This window comes from Lepisma saccharinum, chromosome 4 (genome assembly GCF_977018435.1).
Source record: "Lepisma saccharinum chromosome 4, izLepSacc3.1, whole genome shotgun sequence".
Lineage (NCBI taxonomy): Eukaryota > Metazoa > Arthropoda > Insecta > Zygentoma > Lepismatidae > Lepisma > Lepisma saccharinum.
This window is the reverse complement of record NC_139232.1, coordinates 56,542,179-56,569,777: the sequence shown is the minus strand read 5'-3', so window position 1 is coordinate 56,569,777 and position 27,599 is coordinate 56,542,179. Positions and strand designations below refer to the sequence as shown.

At 39.2% G+C, this 27,599-nt stretch overlaps 1 protein-coding gene across 2 annotated transcripts in view; it reads right to left on the bottom strand.

Moving 5' to 3' along the window:
- Positions 1-27,599, bottom strand: part of l(3)80Fg (dnaJ homolog subfamily C member 16 l(3)80Fg) — an 82,575-nt gene that overhangs the window by 24,857 nt on the left and 30,119 nt on the right. For both annotated transcript variants that reach the window (XM_083120534.1, XM_083120535.1), the window contains exons 8-11: positions 26,882-27,081; positions 18,206-18,378; positions 15,310-15,552; positions 11,701-11,911 (exon numbers count right to left, since the gene is read on the bottom strand). In XM_083120534.1, coding sequence (XP_082976660.1) covers positions 11,701-11,911; positions 15,310-15,552; positions 18,206-18,378; positions 26,882-27,081 — 827 coding nt within the window. The remainder of the gene's footprint in view (positions 1-11,700; positions 11,912-15,309; positions 15,553-18,205; positions 18,379-26,881; positions 27,082-27,599) is intronic.

Here is a 27,599-nt window from a genome sequence, read left to right as displayed (position 1 = left end):
AGAAAGACTTCAGTATGCTTTTACAATTTTCCCCTTGTGCAACCATAGTTACAATAATCACAACCAGTAGCAGTAGTGTTCACATACAAGTTGAAAAAAGAGAGAAAAACTGGCCTACATAATGAAAATACTTTTCATGCCACCTTCTACCATTATGGAAACAATCTTTCTTTAAGCCTCGGCTGGATGTTTCTCTCAACAGCTGAAAACTGCTTCTCTTTCTATTGACAAAATCTCCTAACATATGCTTCCAATTTCGATGATACTCTGCAAGGCTTTTCTAGAAGGATACACGAAGTGATGTAATGAATAAAAAATCAATTTGGGATTCTAGTTTGGCGTACAAAAAATTGGAAATTCAGCATTAATTGGATTGAAAGCAGCTTTAAATGGGGCGTTTGAAGAGTTTTAAACCATTTTAGCATTTAAGTTCAATATTGTACATCTTAGTGTCGTGAATTTATATAGATAATTCCAAGCGTTTGCACAATATCTTCAACAGAAATTACATAATTTTATTTTAAAAAAAAGACAAGTATTTAGTTCCCACGCCTTCTGCAAGTTCGAGGATTTTCCGCTTATGGCGCTGCTGTCGCTTCTGGGCAAGCAACCCTCTGAATGTGTATTCTCCCATCTGCGGCACCGGTCATGTGCCGCTCGGAGCGGAGGAGGGGGAGGGATTCACACAGCAATTTGTAAACTTATCTTGCTTTGACATCTGGTTTATGTTTTGTCCGCGCAAAGACCTTGGAAACTCAGGGAAGTGCATTCATTCCTTCAGTGGGTGGCTACTTTCAAAATATAAGACAGACAGTCTTGGAAGTCGAGGAAGTGAATCGCCATCACTTAGTTTACACAAATTACGTTGGTTCGTACAAGTCTGATCCGAAACAAGAAAGCCAGTTACTTCGTTGACTTACTCTGTGATGCTCTCCGATTTTTTTTACATATCTAGGTTATATGCATCATAATGGGAATTGAAGAAAATGTAGGATGGAAGAGGGTGGTTCAGAGATTCCCATTTTCGCATTCTGACTTTTGTTTTTACCTAATACAATAATTATACTTATACTAAATCTTTTGCGCCACGCTGAGACCCAAGAGCTGACTTATTTTAATTTATTGAGGCTCAAAGTAAATAATAAAATAAACATTTAAATTAACGTTCATCATATTATTATTATTATTATAAAACGTAAAGCGCAAAATTTAATAGGACGACAATGCTCTGTGTGAGTTTGGTGTGGAGTAACAAAATTTTAATAAATTTATTTCCAAACCATGAATTTCATCTGAAATTAATGATCTCCCCGATCGCATAGTGGTAACGTTATCACCTTGTAATCAAGGGTCCCACTTTAAACTGTAGGTCCAATACCAATTAGCCTATCTGTGCATAACATAGGACTTAATACAAAAATTAATGTAAGGTTATGTAAAAATTGACAATTTTGACTGACGTGTTGGCATTAAATGAACCTAAAAATTAAAAGACAAATTATACAAAAATAACAGAAAATTTATGTTACTGGTTGGAAGATGTAGAGGCTGGGGAAAATGAGACAGGAGACACTTTCCTGGAATCCCCTTGAATATGAACAGTGACTTGACATTGGTAACATTAACTAAGGAAGCATTTATTCATTAACTGACATTCATGCCTATAGGACTTATGACCTTGCGGTGCATCACAGTCAGAAATCTGGTGAAATCTTAATATTTAGTTTCAAGTGGGATCCAAACCACTCCTTCGGGAGCGGCATGCCTTCACCGGCTATTGAACCCGGGGCCCTCTGATTACAAGGTGTTACCATTAAGCCACCTGGTAGGCCCTCCTTAGTAATGCATAATATTTGAATACAATTGAATTGTATTCCTATTCCAGCAGTTTAGCGAGTAAAATTTTAAAATTTCGCTTACACTCGAAACTAGGGCGACTTTTTTTTCGCCTCATTTGAGCTGGAATGAGACTTGGGAGAGTCTAGAACTTGTAATACAGAAAACTAACTTTTATTTATAACTCTTTTATCTCTCTGTGTGTGTAAAACCACAGTATCTTTTTCACGATTAGGTCTTGTTCCATTTTCCCTCCTGCGTTCTTTGCTCTCTCTCTCCCTGGCTCTTCAGATATAGAGCTTCCTTCATTTCTTGCCCTTCTCTTTCTCTCTCTCCCTCCACTTGCTCGTTCTCTATTTCGCTTTCTACCTTTTGCTTCTGTTTCTCATTCTCTCTTTCTATAGTTTTTTCTATATGCCTATCTTTTTGTTTCTCTTCCTTCCTTTATCTCTTTATCGTTTTGTACTGTTTCTTTTCTTTGTTCCTTTTCTCACTCGATCGTGAGAAATGTTTATCTTCATTTCTCTCAATCCACCCCTCACTCTGTTATTATAGTCTGTTTTGGTTGGTTTTCCTCTTCCTTTTCCTCTCGTTCAGTCTGTGTTGCCTCTTTATTTCCACTGGAGGCACATGGCACAGTGGTTCGGATCCCACTTTAAACTGTAGGTCCACTCCCGATTAGCCTTTCTGTGCATAAAGTGGACTTAAAACCACAAATCAATCAATCAATCTTTATTTTCACTTACATTCTCTATCCTTTGGTTTTTAAGCATCACGCTCCAGCCTCCTTTAGCCTCCCCCGCCCCTGGGGGTGTCGTCCTCCACTGGTACCTATTTATTTGAGAATGGGTTAACCCCAGAGCCACTTTATGAAGAGAGAAGGCCGCAAAAATCCGACCTCACAAAACACGCCCAGGAATCTAATCTTAGTCTCCTGCAGGCCAGTGAGACGCCCAGCCGACTTTACAAAGGGAAAACTTCCCTGTTATTGTCCTTCAATACTACTACTTCTTTTTTTTTTTTTTTTTTTTTTTTGGAAATCAACTTTAATCTCTATTTTTTCATTCCAAAAAGAATAGTTTCGGAGAATTAGAGATTATAAAAAGGAATTCACCTTGGCTTTTTTGTCACTTTTGTTTGAGCCGAGGACTATTTACGGGAGGGAGATCCAGAGGGCACTGCCATACGCAGAGCGGGTGCTAAAGGAGCTACAGCCCCCCCCCCCGAAATTTTTAGAAAATGAAAAATTCAAATGAAGGTAGTAATAAAGTCGAAAAAATTCAAAATGACCCCCAATAACCATTTTTGTGTTTGAATTACTTTTAAAACGAAGGATTAAAATAATAATTTGAGCTCATACCAAATGAAAATAAAACACCAACACTGAAATTGATTTACGGCAATGTATTCTATGATTCAACCAAATATTTAATCTGCCTCTGTTCAGTAAAGGTTAGATTCATGACACGGAACCCGCATTCACATTCAGTTGTAGATATTGGTACAATTTCAATTGAATTGACATAATCCTTGACCTTGAGTGAGGTGAAAATGTGTCTTGGCTGACAGGATTCCATAAAACACACGTTCTTAATCGTCTAAATGCAATGTGTGTGCATTTAATAGGACCATATTCATATTCAATAAATATTCGATCCTTGATCTATTTGACATTCATTTCTCATTTCATTTTTTTGCGATATTAACTACACCTAAGCTACATAAACAATATGTGTTGTTATATCCCTGTTCTTACACCGTCTTTTTGCCTATTCAAGTAATAATAATAATAATACATTATTAATTAATTTACATATTTAATTAATGTCATTAATCTAATGTGAATACTTTAATTTCATCATTTATATTATTATTCTTTTCTGAGACTTGGTTCGGACTCCCCCCCCCCCCCCCCCCCGAAATATATTTCTTGATACGTGCCCGCTTTTGACTAATCTTGATTGATTGATTGATTTGTTGTTTGAAGTCCACTTTATACACAGGAAGTCTAATCGGGACTGGACCTACAGTTGAAAGTGGGATCCGAACCACTGTGCCATTTGCCTCCACCGGGTATCGGACAGACTAATCTTGAGTAATAGAGGTCTCGAGTTCGGCGGTTATGTACAGAATGGTATTTGAAAGGGAAGGGGAAGTCCTCCATCTGCTTGCTAATATTTGGTTATTGTGGGGAGACTATATATGTACAATTTATAATATATCGATGCTTCAAGAGTAGTTGCCAAAAATTTTGCAAATACCTCACTCTTTACGTGCATCTATCCATTTTGGACACTTATCAATATCTCCAACTATTTGAGCACAGCCAATTATGATTGTGAACTGATAGCAAAAAGTTTGTTTGTTAAACTTGTTTTAAGACCAATTTATGCACAGAAAGGCAAATCGGGACTGGACGTATAGTTTAAAGTGGGATCCGAGCCACTCAGTGGGGTAGCGCAGATTTTTGGCCCCATCTTGCAAGTAAAATATTGAGGGGCCCCCTTAGTGTCAAAAAAAAATTATGATGCCAGAGTGGGACGGAGGTACAATAGTTAGATAGTTATCCGCCCTCCCCCCTTCGTTGTACAAGAAATTAACTTTTACCTCAAATATTATGCCTTCCCATTTTTTTGTTATCGACTTATATCACTGTAGTACCTTCTTGAAACTAAATCAGGATGGTCTGAATCTCTGAAAAATAACTGGAAGAAGAATCTGGAAATATTTTCTCTACTTCAACGCAGGGACATAGACAGGAATCACTTTTGGAGGAGGGGAAAGCTTCCCGCTGCTAAATATTTTGTTCGTGATGCTTTGTATTTTTGCTTGAAATATTTTTTTAATGAAGTTACACATATTACACAGATATTAAAAAATACTGTTTTGGTGGAATTGTAAAAAGATAGTAAACACTCCTCTTTTGGACTTTGAGGTGGATGTGCCTTCAGCCCCTAAGCCATCCCCTGGTTCCTCCAGGCCAAGATTCAACGTAAGAGTCGCTCATATTAGCCTTCTAATACTGAGTGAGTAATATACTAAGCAACAAACGTATCCTTCAGTAATGGGGCTTGAACCGGACATCTAGATTGTCGGTAGTAACCTATCACAAGGTACATTTCAATCTGCTACGAAGAAATAACTGCGGACTCTAGTATTGAGTGATAGATAATAAAGCTGCGAAGGAACTCTATTCACTGAAAATTTGTCACTCCATGAAATGCAGCTTGGAAGGACTGAAACCTCCCCCCCCCCCCCAACAAAATAAAAGAAGGTTGCCACAGGTTAGTAAACCTCAACATCATTATTCATAATTTTAATGCTGCCATTATTTTTTCGATAGACCAGTGATCATACTTTCTTAAATACTTTTTCATGAAACAAGAACCTTTTTATTAATAGACCATCAGTGCTCGAATTTTCCTTACTTCTATCCCCAACGCGAACAAGGAAATTTGCAGCTAGGAATTTTCCCTTCGAACACTGCAGATCAAAAAATCGTAACACATTGGAAAATAAGAACTAGTTCGACAGAAATGTCCACAGAATGCCAAATTGTAAGAAAAATGAACTTACAAAATTACACAAAATAATGGTCACATTTAACTCATACGTTGTATACCCTGCGTGGCAGAGGATGGGATAATGGTCTTTACAGCAAAGGGATAATTTACTATGGGTCCCACCTTTAACTGAGGTTTTCGGCCCCTTTGAAGTGAAACGTAACAAGTGTAGACAATATGGAAAATTCATTTCAGTTCTTATTTCAATATGAAAAGAATTGGGACCCCCCTTGAAAATATTAGGTGGGAAGTTACATTTTAAATATCACGTGTAAAACTAAAAGGTTACGAATTAACAATTTTGATGTTTATTGTAAAATAAGGATAGACTGGTTGAGCAACTGAAAATTTCTACTGGATTCATAACTATAGACAATTGACACGCTACACTACGTTTACGACAAACTGCGTAGATACAAAGGTATGAGATGAGGGATATTTTCCTATCGATGGACATCTGCGAGCAAGTAAGTTAATTCTGCATTTCGGAGGGGGACCCATATGACAAGTTAATGGGGCCCCTCTGGCTGAGATAATACGTCACTTCTTGTTATCGCAGACGTCGTATATGATGTTACTGGGAACCAGATTTCTGTTTCGTAAATCGATTTTTTTATAAGCGACACTATATGTGGAATTTCTGCGATTATATAAAAAATTCAAGAGCGCATTGTGGGGCTCCTACACCTCGCCCCCCCCCCCCCTGCATTGCGGGGATTGCGGGGGTGGCTGCTATGCCACTGGAGCCACTACGCCTCCACCGAGTATTGAATCCGGGGTCCCTTGATTACAAGGCGACGACGTCACCACTACGCCATCGGAGAGGCCCTGATAACACAAAGTGTGTAGCTTCTTGTACGAGAACAGTAACAACAGAATCCTGATTCCAAAGCGGAGAATTTATATTTTAGGTATTTTACTACATAATCTATGTTAGTTGGCCATTTTACTGTAACGAAATGAATGTACCGACGGAAACAAAAAGAAACATGCAGCTTCACAGTGCATAGGCTGGTAATCTGAAAGGACGATGTGTAAGGTTTTTTTCAACTAAGGAAAGGAAAACAGTTATTCTTCAGGGTTTCGGCACATCTGTCAATGGCCAGTGGGAAGGACCATTCATTCTCCCCCTCTCCCTGCCAGATCGTAAAAGCAGCGAGGTCGGGTTGCTGAAACTGGGTAACGATGGTAAGAATATGGGAGATTTGTGACTGGGAAAAAGGAAAATTTCTTGAAAGCGACATCAGCGCCTCCCTCGTGTTCCCTTGGTACTGTTGTTAGAACGGAACTAACGACACCCTCGAAATTTGGATTTCTTTCAACATCCAGCCGAGGCTTAACTGAGTGTATCAAAAACACTATACAACCTACAAACTAATTGAAAGAAATGCTCAAGCCTGCATTTCTATCCTACATGGTTTCAGACTCTTGGTTAAAGGTACATTTGAGATAGTATCAACTAATTCTACACACAATTCTACACAAGACTGGTACACCACTTATTTTTGCAGCTAATTGTTACGTAATCACGACTTTACTATCAGTTGATGATACACATTTCCCTACAAATTTTCTGTTTTCAAGTACAAGTTATTACATTTTCTTCATCCACAATACTTAAAGCAAAAACCAAAAGAAAAATACATCTTCGGATAGATCAAAACTTACACCCATGCAACATTGCTTTTGAAACGTACCCCTATTTTTTCTTCTAGCTTTCACCAAAATGGGCTTCATCAGAATGTTGAAGATTTAAACTTTTTGTATTCTTATAATTCAGTGTCACTTTTGGCCAATTGCAATGATGAGGATGGGTGATAATATGATGAAATTGATGAACGGCGAGGTACAAAGAACACTCACGCCCAGACTGGGATTTGAACCTGGAAACTTCAGTGGCAAGATCAAAAGCTAACCACTTAACATGCTTGACCACAGAGTCAGCTTCTAAACTGTTGCTGAAAATTTGCAAGTCAGCCATGGAAGAAACAACATTATGACATGGAACCTTCTTTCTCGTCTTTTACCTTTGTGCAACTTTACCTTTATTAACCATATATATTATGGTTTAATAATCTTTTCCAGCCATCTGATATGGTGAAGGGAGGGAACGATGTGCATGCCAAAAGTGAATAAATCTTCAGTTCTAACTTTTTTAGAAATATCTAAGATTCATCATAAAAAAAATAGATACATGATTTAGCTGCACGATTTAAAGAAAAAGTTGAAGTCAGCTTATGCACCAACAGTACATAGAATTACACTGACCACTCCCAGGAAAATTGCACGTTAAGAGAATGGTCAAAATTATTTCACTCACTGCTACATTAATCATGTGTGAAGCATCATTCTCTCTCTGCTCCTAATTTCATTTAACCTTTAGCAGGAGTCTCACATGCCTAGACAACCTCTCAGAACGAGACCTTTTCAAGCACGTGCTTTTCAAACTTCCAGCAAAGTACAAAAAAAACTGTAGCTCAAGAACTAATTGTCGTAGAGAGATGAAATCACTTTTGTTTTCTTTCTTAAGGACAGAGTTTTTTTGCAGAGGGAAAATTTATACATTGAAATCAGACCGACACTACTTGGCTATTAAAAAAAAACATTGTATAAGAACGGCAGTGTTGCAAGCTTACCAAACAATGTCTGGAATTTCACTTCTAGCATCAACACTATGGACGCTTGATGGACCAAATTTGGAGGAAAGCACAACAAAAGACCACTCTTTTAAAGATCTGTAATAATCATGCCACAACTTTGAAAAACCCAAAAAACTGAAATTACTACGGCGTTCGGAAATCTTGGGAAATTTAAAACTTTTGAGCCTTTGGCTCTGCATCCTGCCCTGGAACCTTATTGTCACATGTTGCTTAAAGTGTTGGTTTTTGCTCATTATTACATGTGAAAGTTTTCAAAAGAATGCAGTGGTTGAGAAGTTACAGACATTTTTCTAATATTTATCCCACAGTAACAAAAGAGAAACAAACTTCTTTTTTCAAACCCCGCTTGTTAATAATAGTACATAATAACTTTAGATATATACAAAAAAAAAACAAAAAAAAAAAAAAAAAAAAAAAAACTGACATACTGTGTGTAGTTTTCAAGAAATTGCACGTTAATTCTACCACGTGGTCAAGGCAAATTTTGAAGATCAGGCTTTTGTTGTCCCCACGGCCCCCTTAATTGTCGCACATTGCTACAAGTGTTGCCTTTTACTCATTATTACATACATGTAATATTTATTTTTTAAAAAAATGCAATGGTTTAGGAGTTATAGCCATTCTCAAAAGTCTATTAATATTATATGGGGTAACAAATAACTTTTTCAATATCTGTTAGTTAATAAAAGTAACAATGGATATATTGTTTCGTAATGCCAGTATGTCATACATTCTTCATATGTATATTAATAAACAAAAAAGTCAGAACTAAAATATTGTGTAGTTTTCAAGAAATGGCACATTAATTGCTGCCTTGCGGTGCTGACCATCCGTCCTCAACAGAAATTCCGGCACGGTTGTCCACTAAAGGTTAATATTCAATGGCTGATACATACATTGCACACATTAGAAAATAAGATTAATAAAAATATATAGATACTGGTTATCATTAGGGAGCGGAAGTTGATGAAATGTCATCTTTTTTCTGACATCTCTGACACGATGCCCATTAAATATACACAATATTACACTTCATCTAGAACTCCACAAAGGTTATTTTAAAGTGATTTTTTTTTGCATTTTTTGCCAATTTTCAGGTTTTAGGTCATTTTTCCCAATTTTCGGCATTTTTCCGTCATTTTTTTCGCAATATTCGTTGTACTGTTTCATCATGTTTTATCACTTACTTCATTTTGGTAATATTCTTGAGTCTTTTCACGAAGGTGAACATAGGCCTATATATATATATCTCGCAGGATTGCAATTTATATGTAGAAAGTGCTTGTATGCGAGATATTTCATACAATTTCTGAAGTTAAAAATGACTTTTCCGACGTACTTTTTCCTGGGGAGGGGGGGGGGGGTTGTCTATGAACCCTTTCCCGGATGCGTCCCTGATTTTGGTTTCCCTATTTTTTATAAAATTTGTTAAATTTCTAAACAAAAATTGTCTCACGTGGATCGTGATAATTTCTTTTTCTTTACAGTGCCACAGAAACACACCACACTACATCACCAGGCAAAGATGCAGGAAATTAATGCATTTTACACCAATTCATTCAGTGTATACATTTTCATTAAATTGTTTTAAAATTATTCGGTTGTTTCCATTGGAAATCCTCGTTGCATATTTTAATTGAATGTGCATGTGGTATCATTTGGTGCCCTTTTTTTTTAAAGTAAGATTGCATTTTCTGTAATTTCCTTTTCATTTCAATTTTTAACCTGAACTATCAAATTTAATGGTCATTTTTTGCATTTTTTACGTCATTTTCCCCATTTTTTAGGACATTCTATAGGTCTTATATCTACAGGGTGTTTCCGGGCTGATGATACAAACTTTCAGGGATGATGGAGAAGGGCACATATATCAATTGAGATAAGGAACCCTGGTCCGGAAACGACTTAGTTGAAAGTTATAAGCGAAAAAAAAGGTGTATGAAGATGTAATACTTTTATTACCTGCACAAGTTTCACAACCTGCTACATTCGCAACAGTTGTTCCAAGTGGCATCCCTCCAGCTTCGCTGCAGGCATGACATCGTCGCACAAAGGTCTGACGTATCCATTGGAACAACCCCGGGGTCGTTCAAACAACGTCACAGGCAGCGAGAATTCTTGTCAGGAGATCCTCTTCAGTCTAGACAGGTGTCTCGTACACTAGACTATTCACATGACCCCACAAAAAGAAATCAAGTGGGTCAGATCAGGTGACCGAGCTGGCAATGGAACAGCTTGTGAAACTTGTGCAGGTAATAAAAGTATTACATCTTCATACACCGATTCTCACTTATACCTTTCGACTAAGTCGTTTCCGGACCAGGGTTCCTTATCTCAAATTGATATATGTGCCCTTCTCCATCATCCCTGAAAGTTTGTATCATCAGCCTGGAAACACCCTGTATATTTTTTAGGTCATCAACTTCCGCTCCCTAGTTATCATATATAATGCAATGGCCGGTAGTGAAGAAACATGATTTGCTCCTCCTCTTCATCTTGCAGGGTTTTCATGTTCATTTCATTTACATTATATGCTACACACAACTTCCATACTAACACTACTGCTGTGGCTGTTCATGATTTTTTTAGCTTGAAAAGCATTAGTGCATGGGAACAGAGCCAGAAAAAGCGCAATTGGTGGCCAACACAAAAGCACATTTCAACACACAAAAGCCCCATTTTACAAACACTTATGAAGTAACTGTATAGGAATGATTGTGTATGAACCATGTCTTTCACAAATAACTGAATATTTTTATTAAAGATTTAATATCAAAATTGAATACCAACATGACTGCACAGATTGAGCTGTACAATATTAGCAGCAGGAAATAAACACTTATTAAGGTGTGTTTAAATAACATTAGGGATGAATCAATTTTAAATTTTGAATGATGCTAATAATAAACACAAAAATGTACACATTCTAAGTCCCCTACAATTAGTTATTTTGATATTTTTACCAGGCATCTTAGCTTGGAAATGAGAATAACTCTCAAAACAGCATATCTTTTCTTCCGTATTGATGACAGCTTTCTGAAATCTTGTCAATAAATTGATATGCCATCTGATTGATTTTGTGTTTTAAGTTCACTTTATACACAGTAAGGCTAATCAGGATTGAACCTACAGTTTAAAGTTGAATCCAAACCACTATGTGCCTCCACCGGGTATCAAACCCCTTGATTACAAGCCAACAACGTTACCACTATGTCATCAGTATTGGCAAGTAATTGTTACCAACAATTAATTCATCTCATCCCTAATCAATATGTCACAATCAAGGTAATCAATCTGCCTCAGACTATGTAAATTATTTTTGAAAAGAATTAAGTATCAAGATTTCTAGAGACATGCTTTGACTTCATGCATATTCAACAGACTTCCCCAGATAGTCAAGTCTAGCAAGTTTGACACAGACATAAGCAGCCGGCTTTCAGTTCACTATAATCAGCTTAAGCATCCTGATTATTATATAATTCTAAAATTCATCTGCAAGCATTTTCTTGCACTTTTAATTCCTTATACAGTCAGCAAGACTTCTACGTTGCAACGACTGTAATGATTTTCAATATGGTGATTGCAACACAGTAGTGTCCGTGACTGTACTAAAATTTACATATGCCGAAAACAATGCTTACCTTGGAACCTTTTCCTTTCATACATTCTGGGTGCTTTGCATGATACATGCAGAAGTATTTGCGATGCCCATTCAGAGACAGCACAGTTCCGATACAGTTTTTTGGATTGATGTTGAGCTCTCTTGGTTCAGGAAGGCTCAATGTTAAAAGCCTTTTATACCACTCTAAGCCCTTCTCCAAGGACAGGTATCCAAACATAAGGGTTTTGTTCCTGCAAGAACAAAGGGAAATGATTATAGAAGCATGCATATTTCATTTTTGATGGAAACAAAATCTGAAATAACACACAGTAATGTTAATTTTGTGTTTTCCTACCATGCTATGTCTCAAAATGATGCGAAATGAACTGCAAAATAAGAAATAAACTCTTATACACAAAATTTAGAGTTTATTAACCGCACCAGGTATTTTCGCTAAAACCGGGCTAGTCCATTTACGGACAAAGCAGCACGATCACATAGTATGTGCCTTAGATAATATTCGGAAATACAGGTTTTGGTTACCACACGAACCTTGAAGTATGTCATTAGTAATTAGTGAACTGTAATTTGATTCTGACTATATTTGGAGGGAAGTCCTACATAAGATGCATACTTCTTTGTATTTTTTTCCATGGATTTTCATGTTTCTGTCATTACCATAGAAAAGTCAACAAATAATGTTTTCATAGGCACCAATTGTCAGCAAATTGGAGAGAGAGAGAGAGACAAAGGATTAAAGAGCAGAAAAGATAGGGGGGGGGGGGTGCTGAATGATCCATGCTATTTTTTATCATCCGACAACAAAGAAGTCCACATACAGGTGCACTCCCGTTTTGTGTCCGAGGTCATGGACCTAAAGAGGAACTGTGTTCCTGACAATATTTCTTGAGAATTGGTTTTCATTGAGGTTAGATGCATGTTGTATTCATTGCTCGATTTGTGTGTTTTGTACTGGATCAATGGTACGCATACCGAAAAGTTACATATACAAGGCATGTTGCTTTACTTTGGGGATAAAAAAAATTACTAGACCATGCACTAACAGCCTAATCTGAACTGAACAAAAATGAGACACTTTGTAACTACCATTCATAGTTTCCAGAATATTATTTTTTATTTAAAACATTGTGAAATTTTAAATTTCCCACTGAAAATGCCCTGAGCACAAATAACAGGAAAAATAGCCTCAGCAATTAAAGGTTAAACATGACATTTTTGGTTTTTCTGACAACCCAATACTTTTCTGCAACTGGATTATTTGTGCAAGTTCCACAAAATATAGAATATACGTGCAACATACAGACTACTAATTTTTTCCATGCAAAAATTTAGGTTGAAAAATGCAAAGCTACATTGTATTTTATAGTGAGACCTAGTCATGGGCATGGTGGCACCAGTAGTGGAACTATAGGTGAGTACTCTATTCCTGATGCTCTGAAAAACCCAGTGTTGATATTAACTATAAATTGTCTGTCAAAGAAGGAAAATCAAGAAAAATGGAAAGCTCCCAACCAGTTATCCTGCTCTAGGAATTCAAGAATAGCATCCTGCCACAGATTGTTTTCAGAAGTTGTGTATTGCATTGGGTGATGGGAACATCTCTCAACCTTTTGCCGCCCAAGCACCTCGAACGAGATACCCAAATGTAACCCTCACTGTCCCAAGCGTCTCGATCGAGACGCTGTGTCAAGGTCGTAGTTTTTACGTTATAACTATTCTATCTTTGGCTAGAATTTCGATTTTTTTTTATATTGTTCCTAACACATGTATTTAACAGAAATGTTTTTTTTTGCATTTTTTTTCTGTCTTCATGAAAGTGGAGGGGGAAATGCGGGGAAAGGGACTTCTCTTTTGAGTCTGCATTTTGAAGCTTGAATCAGTGGCCATTCCTTTTGGGGGTACAACTCAAGTTACATTGGTCATACGACAATGATGCAAATATTTTTCTGTTTCTTACATGCCAGCGATAATTTCTATGTACATTTTGAACTTTTCATATCCTTTTTTTCGGGGGGGCGGGGGGGGGGGGGTCGAAACCCCATTTTTAAATAAAAATTATTTTCAGGGGATTTCCCCCCTTTCCCCTCCATATATACGCCGAATGTGCATAAATTATATATCGTCTAAATCTGTGATTCATTCTGCATACAACGGTATATCTTTCATATCTCTAGGGCATTTAGTTTCTGAGCTATAGTCATTTCAAGGTACCGCTGCATTTTGAAGCTTGAATCAGTGGCGTGCCGACCATTCCTTTTGGGGGTACAACTCAAGTTACATTGGTCATATGATAATAATGCAAATATTTTTGTGTTCCTTACATGTCAGCGATCATTTCCATGTGCATGTCCACACTGTCATGTACTTTTTTCTTGGGGGGAGGGTGGGGGAACCAATTTTTTTTTTTCCGAAATTTTGGAATTTTGAGAGTTAGCCCCCCCCCCCCGCCATATATATGCCGAATTTGCATAATTCCATATAGTCTGAATCTCTGGTTCATTCCGCATACAACGGTATATCACTCATCTCTCTAGGGCAATTAGTCTCCGATCAACACTCAGTTAATTGAAACTCTGCATTTTGCTCAAAATCGGCTCGGGACAGAGAGGCTTACATGTGAAAAAGGCCTTGGGTCTCAAAAGGTTAACAGATATGCTACACATGAAATGGAAAAGTTTGGCACAGTTGGTGGTAACTTTAATCAGCCACAAAGTGGGCATTTTGCAGAATTGAATGACGAGCAGTTGAAGCACTTGTTGCATGAAAATGGGGGAAAGGGCTCCCATCAAATGGCACACCCCACAGTGCTTACATGCCTACAGCAACTTGGACACTTGTATAAAGTGGACAAATGGCTCACTGACATCCAAAAGCTGTAAATCTTTGTGTAAAAAGTAGAAGTAATTTTATGTACAAAATCTGAACCACAAATGTAGCCAAATTTTGTAGTAAACTTTGTAGGGGAATTCCACGATAAGTGGTCCAACTCTATGCAAATAACAATGAATCAATCTGAAAATTATTATTGTGTTTAATTGCATTATGGTTTAAATGTTTGTAAATGCACATATTTTGCATATTTCACTAACAAAAATTACTAGGATCTGTAGCCTATATGCTTCACAGACAATTGAAGTCTGTAACGTTCCTAGATTTTTAAAGCGTCACACACATAATACATTTTCGTTAATGCTTTCCATGCATTCATGCCATCACATTCAAGTTTTTTTTTGTTTTTTTTTTAAAAAATTTGTTAGGAGACACCACAAAGAACTTCATAATTCTGTGAAATCAGTTCATTATGAATATTTGAATTCAATCTCATGTCTAGAACCTTACATTTTGTGTGTAAAAACATCACACATGTCCCTATATTTACCACAAATAAGTGAATAGAAATTACCTATCAAACCTAAACTCATTCTAAGCAATAAAAAAATACAGTGAAAATCTTAATATTGTGTCTTTCAAGAAACCAAGATGAAAAACTTAAAATATAGGAAAATGTAAAATCTCAAAACATAAAATTAGGGTTCTATTGTATTTCCTGATTTGAATATTTTGCAAAGAGTTAAATAAAATAACTGAAAAAAAGCAAAACAAAGAAATATTACGCAACAATACTCACTTTCTATATGGCCAAATAATTTTATAAAATTTTGTCAATAGCTTTTTCTTGCACTCATTGTCTACCAGAATAATAATAGTCCTACAGCCAGGCTTCAGCAACCTAACCATGCCATTGTACGTTTCACCACGAAGCTCATGGAGTTTTAGTTGCTGTGACGTGGTGGTTCCTTTGATCACTGGATTGTTCACTTCCACACCAGTTTTTGCACACTTATCTCTTATACTCTCTTCTTCAAGCTTCCTGTGTGGAGAAAAATCATTATATTGCATTTTCGGGCCTCATACTCTGTTTCTTAGGATAAAAAGTAGAAAATGTAAGCATCGTAAGTCAGTGATTAGACATATGCTACAAGCAATAACATAATAACCAGAAATGCATCGTGATACAGAGGTTGATCGGGTTATATCCGACCGATATGTACAGTGTACTTACACTATGAAAAACCATGCCGCCACCACCGGTTGTATTCTATGGGACCACCAGCATTATGGACTATCGCTCGACATCGCAATTTACACTGCAACAAACTACGTTGGAGCACAGGCATAGGAATTCCATCCCATTCCTTCTTACAGGTTTTCCATAGGCCCGTGAATGTGCGGGGATGGCGATGTTGTAGACAATGTTTTAACAACCCAAATGCACAGCAATCCATTGGACTGGCATCAGGGCTTTTGACAGGAATGTCATGAAAGGGAATAACACAGATTCCTGTTTCCTGCTCCATGTCCTGATAAAACCGGAGGGATGATCTTGCAGTGTGGCTGGATGCTTTATCCATGTGGATCCGCACCTGGTTCTTGTTGGCTCCATACAAACGAGGGACATCTGTCCGATAGATTGGGGCCATAATTGATTCCTGGAAGTAAGCTGCATTCACCTTTATGTTTTTCTCCACCTCACGTATCTTCAACTTCCCTTCGTAACAGTATCCAGAGACAATCATGATTCCCTGCAGGAAACTTTCTCGGCACTGGCGGTAAAACTCGGTATGTCCCTTGCCAGAGGTGTCAATGGTACGTAATTGCCCTAATGTTACCATTACGCGTTAAGATAGATGTAGGCCTCATCCAATGTGACAACTGTCTTCCATTTTTACCCTGCCAAGTGTCTTTTGTACAGTTTGCAGCAGTTGGTCTTTCGTTCTGCAATGTGGTGCTAGCAACCTTAAACGGGCCCCTTTTGTTGGCGAATGTTTCTGCATGAGCACCAATTGTGATTGCCTGGCCATGATATGTTTAGCTGTGGTCACTCCGATGGTTAAACCATTTCCCGGACACTGTTTCACTATTCGGTTGAAAGAAAAATGTGTGTGGAAAGACCCATGATGTACCCTTCCCAATAATGGTTAATTTTCGGAGGCATTTCACTAGCACGAACACGACGCTCTGGCAACTGCAAGCTCAGACACAACACTGGTTTCAAGTTTCTGGCGCAAACTACACACGTGGCAGCAGCATTGCCAAATCGGTCAGATATAGGCCGATCAGCTTTCTGTATACATAATAGGTATGCATGAAGATGGAAGTCACACTACCTATCTCTAAATCACAATCTCTATTAGCATGCAATACTTCCATCTTTAGAAGAAAAAAAAATAGCTGGTGGTGGGAATCAAACCTACAATAGACCAGTAATTCGTTAGCATGCAATGTTAATTGTACCATTGTCTAGTGCTTTTACCTATTCTAACACTATTTTTTTCGAGTGCACTACTTCTCTCATTTTCAGGTGAGCCGGTTTCTTTTTCCGGTGGTGTGGATCAAACCACAAGGGACCTGCAATTTTACTACAAATCCAGTGTGCTACCCAACTACTCAACAGTATCTACCAGAAATATGTATTACTTTCTGCTTCACCTTTGCTATTACAGGGGACCATACTTGTTTGAAGTCTACACTGGGTTGAATTATAGGGTTTTGAGCATGCCCATAGCCAGAATCTTATTTCGGGGTTGGGGGTCATCCCTCATTAGCAGCCACCATCCAAAGATGAAAAAATGGGAGGTTATAAACCAATGAAATATTTGAAGCATATTGGGTGTCCTTGAAGGTCACCCTTACACCCAAGGATAAAAACAAAAACAAACAAAATGAGAACTCAATGTTAAAACAACCCGATCATTAGTTCAGCAATGAACAAAGATGACATGGGATAGTGATGAACATTGTTCACGCTACTAATGCCCCTCACCACAAAAAGGTTGACCTACATGGAAGAAGAGTAGTTGAATGTATCAGTGAAGTTCTTTAAAAAATAATTCTTATTTGATATTTGATCCTTACACTGTCAAGTATCAATGCATCTCTCAATATCAATAAATATTTCCATAGAATGATTGAGGAAACTAGATGTGGAAAAACTATACATTCTGAAATATAGTCTTAAATTAAAATATTTTAACCGATAAGGGTGTGAGTATGGGTCAAAAATTACCCAGCAGATTTTGAAAAATATTTTTTCAACACTTCTGATGAGTGCACAAGGAGTGGGAATAAGGCCAAGGGGGGGGGACCAACATGTCAGTGGAAAGAGAGAAGTGGTGGAAGACCAGGAAAAAATAAAAAGGCTTGACTTCTATGCCAACCCAGCCAGAGGCAGGAATTAGTGAAGAATAATGATGAGTGTCTGGGGCCACCTTTCTCAGTACCTTTCCAGTGAACCCTTCGAAATGTCATGGCCTTGAATCAGCTGTGAGGCTTTGTTAGTTCCATTCACAGGGCCGTAGAGACACTGCCTGGGTAAATTTCACCCAACGCACGCTAATACATTTCCTAGTGGAGAGTACACATCCTGCCAGGTTAAATTCAAAATTAGTCAACTGAGAAATTTTACAATGGATAATTTCTTAATCTTCAGAGCTACAAAAATCATTTAAATACTATCAACTTACACCAGGTATGACATGATGTAGCCTCCAGCAATAATGGAAAGGACCGTCACAATGATAGACAATGCTGGCAGCAGCTGATCCTTTGTTACATTATCTTTCAAAAATTCTGCTGTCAGAAGTAATTTGCTCACTATCCGAGAAACTATTCCCTGAGCATGTTCGTCGATGAGCTCCTGAAAAAGAAAACTTATGATGAAGTTGAATGTACATTCTACTATAGTAAGGATGTGTCCAATGTACGAGCATCGGATGAAATTGGCATGTTGGAACCAGTAATAATGTGACACTTAAACTGATTACAATCCTATACATTTTAAAGTTTAATAAAACAATTCACATTTTTAATACAGTACAAGGGAATAATCCTCACCCGTAAGGGAAAGCCTAATTGAGATTTCACATCAAAGCGACAAGCTTCACATGTTGTGGAGAATTTCACCAATCGAGTGCAGCAAGTTTGTGTAGCACAATCATGCCACTATGGTGTGAAATGTGTTGACTGGTTAGTTTACAAGTGAAATGTGTTGTATGATGCTTGTCACTTGTATGAGAAATCTCTAGGTGGTATTGGTTATTTACTAAAATGCTTTCATGTCTTTCATAATTTAGTCTCTTGTCCTCTACGAGATATTGTCGCTAGCTAGACACGTGGAGAACATGTTCGTTTCCAGCCTTCAGCTTCGCTCTCACCTATTATCTCAGGACAATCTAGACCATACTGGAGATAGTTAAACCATTACAGAAAAGGCCAATGTCTCGTTCCACTCATTTTTAATGATGTGCAGGATAAAGATGAGGGATTGCAGAAATTGGGGAGCCAATTTCACCATTCACTCACCTTGCTCAGACTTTGGTTCCATGAGACAATGCAATCCTCCTGCCAACTGACATATATTGTGCTAAGAAAGGATTGTGGTTTGTTACTCTTGCCCTACTGTCTACAATATTTTATGCCCATCTCGTATACACAAATAATTGCTTCTGTACCAATGTAAAGTAAAAAATAAAATAAATGAATAATCAACCTTCATGATCTGGAGTATTCGTCATAACATGTTACAAAACCAAGGGTCCTGTGTTGGAATCCTAGTTAAAACATGGGCTTTCTATTCTGCTTGTTCCTGCATCTATACATCAATCATCATATGATGTACCTCAAGAGGTAGAAAAGTGATGTACAAGGTAACCAAAAAAGTTCTTGCGTTTTTGACGTCCCATTAATCATGCGCTCACAGAGAGGAAACGATCGGGAGTTAGTCTGACAACCGACTGTCAGTAATATAGGCATGTTGCGCACACACAGCAGTCATAGCTCATCCAGTGTTGAAGAGAAATGGAGGTATCAAAGCAGCTTGTTCGCGTGTGTTTGTTGTATGACTTTAAAGTAGGCCTGTCAGCTGCCGCATCAAGTCCACCCATTTGCCAGGCATTTGGGGAGAATGCCGTGAACGAATGCACTGCCAGGCATTGGTTCCAGAAATTCCGTTCAGGAGATGTGAGCCTTTCAGACGAACCTCGCACAGGGACGACCACATGTGTTGGATGACGAGGCCCTGAAAGCAGCCATCGAGGAGGACAGTGGTCTAACGTGTGATGAACTTGCAGAAAGGTTCCATGTTTCCGCTGAAACAGTCAGACTGCACAGGCATGGGATAGGGAAGTCATACAAGTTAAACAAGTGGTTACCCCACACATTGTCGGCAGCCAACAAGGAACAACGAGTGACAGCCTGTTTGTCCTTGCTCACTCGGTACCTGAACACACCCATATTTGATTGCTTGCTCACTGGTGACGAAAAGTGTGTCCTCTATGACACTCCCAAGCGTACCAGACATTGGTTGTCGCCACGTGACCCTGTTCCTCAGACCTCAAGACCACCTCTGCACCCACGAAAGGTTATGCTCTCTGTATGGTGGAATTGTCGGTAAGTGGTACATTACGAGCTCCTTCCACCTGGTCAGTCAGACCATCACTGCTGACCTCTACTCTCAGCAGTTGCAAAGGGTGCACCGTGCATTGCGGCAGAAGGAGCCAGCTTTGGTGAATCACAAGGGTGTGCTGTTCCTGCATGACAATGCCAAACCACATGTGGCAAAGAGGACCCAGGACACCCTTCAGCAACTTGGCTGGGAGACACTGTGCCATCCACCATATTCACCGGACCTTGCACCAACAGATTACCACCTGTTTCATTCCCTCGACAACCACCTACGTGGGAGATCCTTCGCAAATGAGGGAGACCTGCGGAACGCACTCATGGACTTCTTTGCATCCAAGCCCGCCGAGTTTTATCACCAGGGTATTGTGCAGCTGCAGGAACGTTGGCAAAAGGTGTTGGATGCTGATGGAGATTACTTCGAAACCTAAAGGCACGTACCGTCCACTGTATTGCTCTTTGTTTATCACTGCTCTAGAACGACAAGAACTTTTTTGGTTACCTTGTAATATCTACAAAAATATGAGTGCAAAATTTCTGAGGACTATTTACAATACAAAAACAGAACGTTTTTATACCACAGACATTGAAAATGCTGGAATTCACTAATAAATGTTGGTATCAGAATCCATTCAAAAAAATATTGACGAGTACACAGGAATCAGTAATGTCAAGCAATGTCATCACATTATAATACTGTAGCATTTAGAACATAAGGTAAAGTATAGCTACAATCCTTGATTGGAAATAACCATTGCAGTGTGGTTTTCATGTGCATGTTAAACAGCACCAGAATAATGAAAGTATGTTTGCCCACTTCTTCCATTCAAGAGTTATATCAACAGCAACTTTACTCTTTTGTGCTTAAATTTGGCTAAAATGACAGTAAAATTAATAAGAATTACTATTATTATTATTATTTAGATATTTCAGATAACCTCCATATTAAAGCTGTTGTTATCCCCTTGCAACTATATAATTGCCCATGTCATGAGTTAGATAGAATTTTAATTATAAATTTTTGTTTCTTGAAAACCAGGCTTACTTTGGGGTGTTCACAAAAGATGAAAAAGATCAAAAACAGGATCGATTTGTGCTAATACATTTACATTTTCATCAAAACAATGATCTGCATACTTTATTTTTGTAAAAACTTAAAATTACTCCTACGTCTGAAATACACTACTGTCCCAAACTTTTTTCTTCAACAACACTGTATATTACAATTCATTCGTGATTATGGGAATTACTTCTCAGTATGCATACAAATACTGGTGGAGGAAGAGAGTTGCGGTTTTGTAGGTATACTTTAAATTCTACCAGCTTGGACAGACTGATATGTCCATTTGTTAACTACATGACCATTATGTATAGAAAACTACCGTTCTGTCTATAGATGATTCCAATACTGATGCCAGTGTTATCTGTATCAAAAAGTATAACTTTTCCAGAATCTCCGTATCTTTCAAGCTCTATAAAATGTCACATGACATTTTGGCAAAGTCTATACATCTAGAAAAACATGTAAAATGCATAAGTTACATGAATCTTGCATCAATATTGTGAGAAAAATGTACTTTTGTGATTAAATGAGGCTAATATTCTAATTTTTTAGTATTTGGTCTAGGAATTAATTCGTGCACCTGGACAAGAGATGGCGTAACGAGCGTATCGTCCCACAGTTCCGTGTAGCCACACATGCGTTGAAAACTCCTGTCAGCGTGCATCGTTCGTAGTATAGGGCAGTTGATTGACGCGTCAACAACAGCATTTTGTAGTCAACTGAACATGGCGCAGTTCTTGCCACATAAAGTGTTTTTGCGGGGTGTTCTGCTTCATTACTTTAACATGCAGAAAAGTGCTACCGAAAGTCATCGTATTTTGGTGGAAGTGTATGGTGACCATGCGCTAGCTGAGCGAACGTGTCAGAAGTGGTTTGCATGGTTTAGAAGTGGTGATTTCGGCCTGGAAGACCAAGAGCGACCTGGACAGCCAAAAAAATTTGAAGACGAAGAATTGAGAGCATTGCTCGATCAGGATTCGTGTCAAACGCAGGAAGAACTTGCAGAAGCATTAGGCGTTGATCAAACAACAGTTTCCAAACGCCTCAAAGCCATGGGAATGATTCAAAAGATGTCACATTGGGTTCCACATGAATTGAAAGACAGAGACGTTGAAAGACGAAAAACCATTTGCGAATTGCTGCTTCAAAGACAGAAAAGAAAGGGGTTTTTGCATTGCATTGTTACTGGCGATGAGAAGTGGATCCATTACGAGAACCCGAAATGAAAAAAGGTCTGGGTGAAGCCAGGTGAACCAGGTCCATCACAACCGAAACGAGATATTCACTGTGCAAAGGTGGGATATGAAAGGTGTGGTGTACTATGAGCTGCTGCAACCGGGTGAAACTATTAATGGAGAATGTTATCGACGACAATTAATGTGTTTGAAGCAAGCTCTGGCCAGGAAACGACCAGAATGGGAGAACAGACATGATAAACTTATTTTTCAACATGATAACGCTCGCCCACATGTCGCAAAACTGTCAAAACCTATTTAGAAAATGTCTGATGGGAAGTTTTACCCCACCCGCCATATTTACCAGACGTTGCTCCTTCGTACTACTACTTGTTTGATTGCATGAATAACGATTTGATTGGACAGCGGTTCACTTCTTCAGAAGATATCGAAAAATGGGTCTCTGACTGAATCGCTTCAAAGGATGAGGACTTCTTTCGCCACGGAATCCGTAACTTGCCTGACAGATGGGCGAAAGTGGTGGCTCGCGATGGACAATATTTTTCTTAAGGTATTTATGTATTTTGTGTTTGAACTACAGCTTCAATGTGTGCGTAACAACCGCACGAATTAATTCCTAGACCAAATACAACAACTTCAAAATAAAATTCTGGTGGACGGATATATTTACAATGAAGTACTTATACAGGGTGTTTCCAAAGTTCGTTTCCAACACGTAGGAGGTGATTCTAGAAGTGAAAATAAACATAGAAGTTCATTTGACGAAATGACGAAAACAGCACCCATTCGGATTTATTGAAGTGGGAAAAAGTGCGAAAATTATGTTTACAAGGAAATAGGTGCAGAACAGCCAACCATATGACCGCGGCAAAGGGCGTTCCACAAAGAAATACAGCATGCTCTATTCAAAAGAGCACATGGCAGATGTGTGAAGTTGATGCGCAAGGGATTCCCCAAAGGAAGTGAATAGGTCTGTTGAAGTCATGGGGGTAGGGAAGGGTTTTATGGAGTGATTAGCATGGGCAACCCGGGCAATGTTTTTGGTCAAAATCTTGTGTTGTCGATATTCGTACGTACCCACATGCAAAAAGGCCGAAGCGTGACCTTGACTTTGGAGTTTCCCGCTAGGGGCGCTAACAGAGTAGTTTTCTTCCGGCAGGATAGCACAAGTTGCTGCCATTCGTGCTTCACATACTGTGATATCAGCATCAACGTGCATCAGGTTACCTTCACACATTTGTGGTTGAATACGTACGAGTGGAAGGACGTAAATTTGGCAAACCTCGCAATAGGTACTGCTAGGTGTTATCGATAGGCACGGCTCATCGTGTACAGTGCACTAGTGTTCGTCGTCTACGGGTCGGCAGATATCCACCAATTGGGAGCTGCATACACGGCAAAGGAGCTGGCAGACATGCATCTCATTTATGGCGAGACAGGAAGTAATAGCCATGCAGCACGGTGTATGTATGGGGAAAGTTTTCCAAATAGGAGGCTGCCGTCATACACATTCTTTCAAAGAGTGCATACTCGACTTTGGGAAACAGGATCAGTTGCTATCACCCCGTCGAGAAATTGGAATACCACGAAGTGTGCGCACAGCTCAGTTTGTGGATGCGGTGTTAAATGCTATCAGGGATCGACCTGGCACCAGTACGCACGCTATAGCCAGTGCACACAACACCTCCCATGTTAACGTGTGGCGTATCCTGTCCGAAGAGGGGATGTACTCTTTCAAACTCCAAAAAGTACAAGACCTTTTACCTCAGGACTTTGGCCCACGTGTGGTGTTTTTCCAATGGTTTTTGCATCAGATGGAAACTATCCCGAATTTTGCAAACAGGGTGTTGTAGACCGATGAAGCAACGTTCACCAAAATGGGCATGTTCAATAGTAAAAACTGTCACGTTTGGGATTTTGCAAATCCACATGCAATTCTTGTGGCACACCATCAGCACAGGTTTGTGGTCAATGTGTGGTGTGGGATAGTGCATGACCATTTGATTGGGATGTAAAAAATTTACCTCTTCGCCTGTGTGGTGGTATATATATATCATGCATTCTTCGTGATGTTTTGCCTGAACTGTTGGAGGACATACCCTTGGCACTGAGGCAAGGACTATGGTTCCAACACGATTTTGCACCACCACATTTCGACCACAATGTGCGTTACTTCCTCAATGGCTTGTTCTACAATCTGTGTATTGGTAGGGGTGGGCCTGTGCCGTGGCCAGCAAGATCGCCGGACATCACTCCCCTGGACTTCTTTCCTTGGGGAGAGATGAAACGCCTTGTATACGAAACACCTGCCGTGCCAGCCGAGGATCTCGTTGCATGCATTAAAGTCACCACAGCGACGATAGCAGACACCGCAGGGTTGTTTGCTCGCGCTAGACAATCGTTGATTCGGCAATGTCATCTCTGTGTGGAACTTAATGGCAGACAGTTTGAAAATCGTCTGTGATGTGGTTCCCTCGGCACCTCCACTCTGCCCACAGTGAACATGTCGACACATATGCAACCTAGCGCAGCACCACCACCATCTTTGTTTTTCTACGTAATGGTGATGTCCACTACGGATATTCGCTTACTTCTTGGTTGTCAGTGGATAACACATCTCGGTAAACCGTTCCCTACCCCCATGACTTCAACAGACACATTCACTTCCTTTGGGGAATCCCTTGCACATCAACTTCACACATCTGCCAGCTAGTATTTCCATGTAAACATACTTTTTGCACTTTTTCCCACTTCAATAAATCCGAATGGGTGTCCTTTTCGGCATTTCGTCACATGAACTAAATTTTGTGTTTATTTTCACTCGCAGAATCACCTTCTATGCATTTGAAACAAACTTTAGAAACACCCTGTATATAGTATTAGTATCATTGGGAATCAAGCAGTAAGAACCTCAGCACTGATATTAGTTCAAGTGGTTATAAGCCAGGTCTTGGTTTCATCATTTGGAGTAAATTATACATTGGTTATGTCATAAGTCATGGCAATATTTTTTTTTCTCGCGAACAGGGTACAACATGAAAAACCTAAGATATACGTCTGAAAGTGTATGGAATGTACTTTTGAAGAAGCCACCAGATGGTGTATGTGAACAACGGTGAGGTAGTAAGCATGCACCCAAGTTTAGTCGGTGAGTGACAGCATTAAAAAATGGAGGTCATGAAGCAGGAGCAACCTTCGTACGTTAAAATAGCAGTTTTCCACAGCAGAAATGCACAGGAATGGCATACAGAGCTAAGGGAAGCACTGGGTGTGCATGCCATGCCCTATCAATGGCGGCAAGGTGGGTGGAGGCCTTCAAATGGGGCAGTGTGTCAACTGCCGATCTGCCTCGCAGTGGGTGTCCAAGGACAAAGATGTATGGGTGATGGTGATTGAACAGTGTTTACGTGAGGACAGGCGCTGGACTGTGGCGGAATTACAACTGCATACAGGAATACCGGCATCGATAGTGCATCGCATTTCACACAAGAACCTACAGATGCGGAAACGTTGTGCCAAGTGGGTGCCACATCACTTAACGGAGATACAGAAGTGGAATCACTATGAAACATGTCGCATCAATCTGGTGAGGTTCAGAATGAAGGACATGCCATGTTGAATCGCATCATTGTAGTCGTTGAAACATGGGCACGTGCATATGAACCCAAACTCAAGCGACAGTCAAGTGAATGGCATCATCCTGGGTCACCACGGAAACATAAGGTTCAACAAAATCTGTCGCGCACAAAAGTTATGGTTATTCTGGCATACAACTGTCAAGGTGTTCTTGTGTGCCATTCAGTGCTTTAGGGGCACACTGTGAATGCAAACATAAAGAACTTTTGGACAACGCCATTATCCTACACGATAACGTAACAGCTCACACAGCAGACATTGTTAGGCATTGCTTACAGTGGTGGGGATGGGAGGTTCTTCCACACCCAACTTATTCTCCTGATCTAAGACCATATGACTATGATCTCATCCCTAAAGTGAAGAAGCCATTGCTGGGAAACGGTTTGCCAACAAAGAAGAGATCATAAGAGTATTTCGGCAAGAGGTGGCACACGTTAGCACTGCACATGCAGCGGATGGTATTCAGCACCTGCCCCATCGCTGGCAACAAACAGTGGATAAATTCTGTGAATACTTTGAAGGTTGTCAAACAGTGTAGTCTTGTGTACTTGTTGTTCATGCCATAATAAAACACTGTTGTCCAATGTCCTGTGTTCTGCCTCTTCCCAACGAGAGTCTCCTGCATCCAGACTTCATCTGTCGGCTTCATTCGAAGGTACATTCCATACACTTTCAAACATATATCTTAGATTTTTCGTGTTGTCCCCTGTTCGCGAGAAAAAAAATAGTTGCCATGACTTATGACTTAACCCTTGTAATACACAAATTGAATGTCGAGGTATTATGAGGTCATTCTGCACTGGTTTTCAACATTTCCTTCTTCTACTAACAAAACTTAGGCTTACTTTTACAACAGCCTCATAACTTAGTGCTTCTGAAGCATGTAAAAGTCTCTGAATGGTTGATTCAAGATGGTTTCGGGTTTCATTCCAATTCTGACTTCTTACATCCCACCCTTCAGGCAACCATTCATACTTGATATGACTTGAGTCACGTCGCCAGATGATCACGACATGCAGAACAGGTTCAGCAGGACTTCCTTTACCTACAAAATAAGCATACTGTAATTGGTTTGTGAAGAAAAAAAGTGAGAGCATGAAAACAAACATTTAAAACATCTTAAAACAAAAAGAAAACTGGAAATTCTTCCTATCAAAATACAAGTGGGATTAAAAAAATAAGTTACACCTGATTATTGTAGGTCAACAAATTCTTATCGATGTATACAGGATACAACAATAGAATGCACAAACCTTGCATTATTTTTCTATGTAGTTGCCTAGTCGCTGTAAACAATTGTCCGAACAATGGTAAATCCTTTTCTGGCCAGATATTCTGAAAGTTGAAAATCACATGGTGCAAGATCGGTGCTGTATGGTGGGTGCCACCATACCTCCCACCCAAAACTCTGTAGCAAGTACTGTATTGTGCATGCTGCATGGCATTGTCATGAATGATGACAACACCTTGGCTTAATTTTCCATGCATCTTGTCACAGCTTTACGCAGACTTTAATGAACAATTGAGATGTTTTGTCAACAGAAATCATGCAGTTCCTGTTAT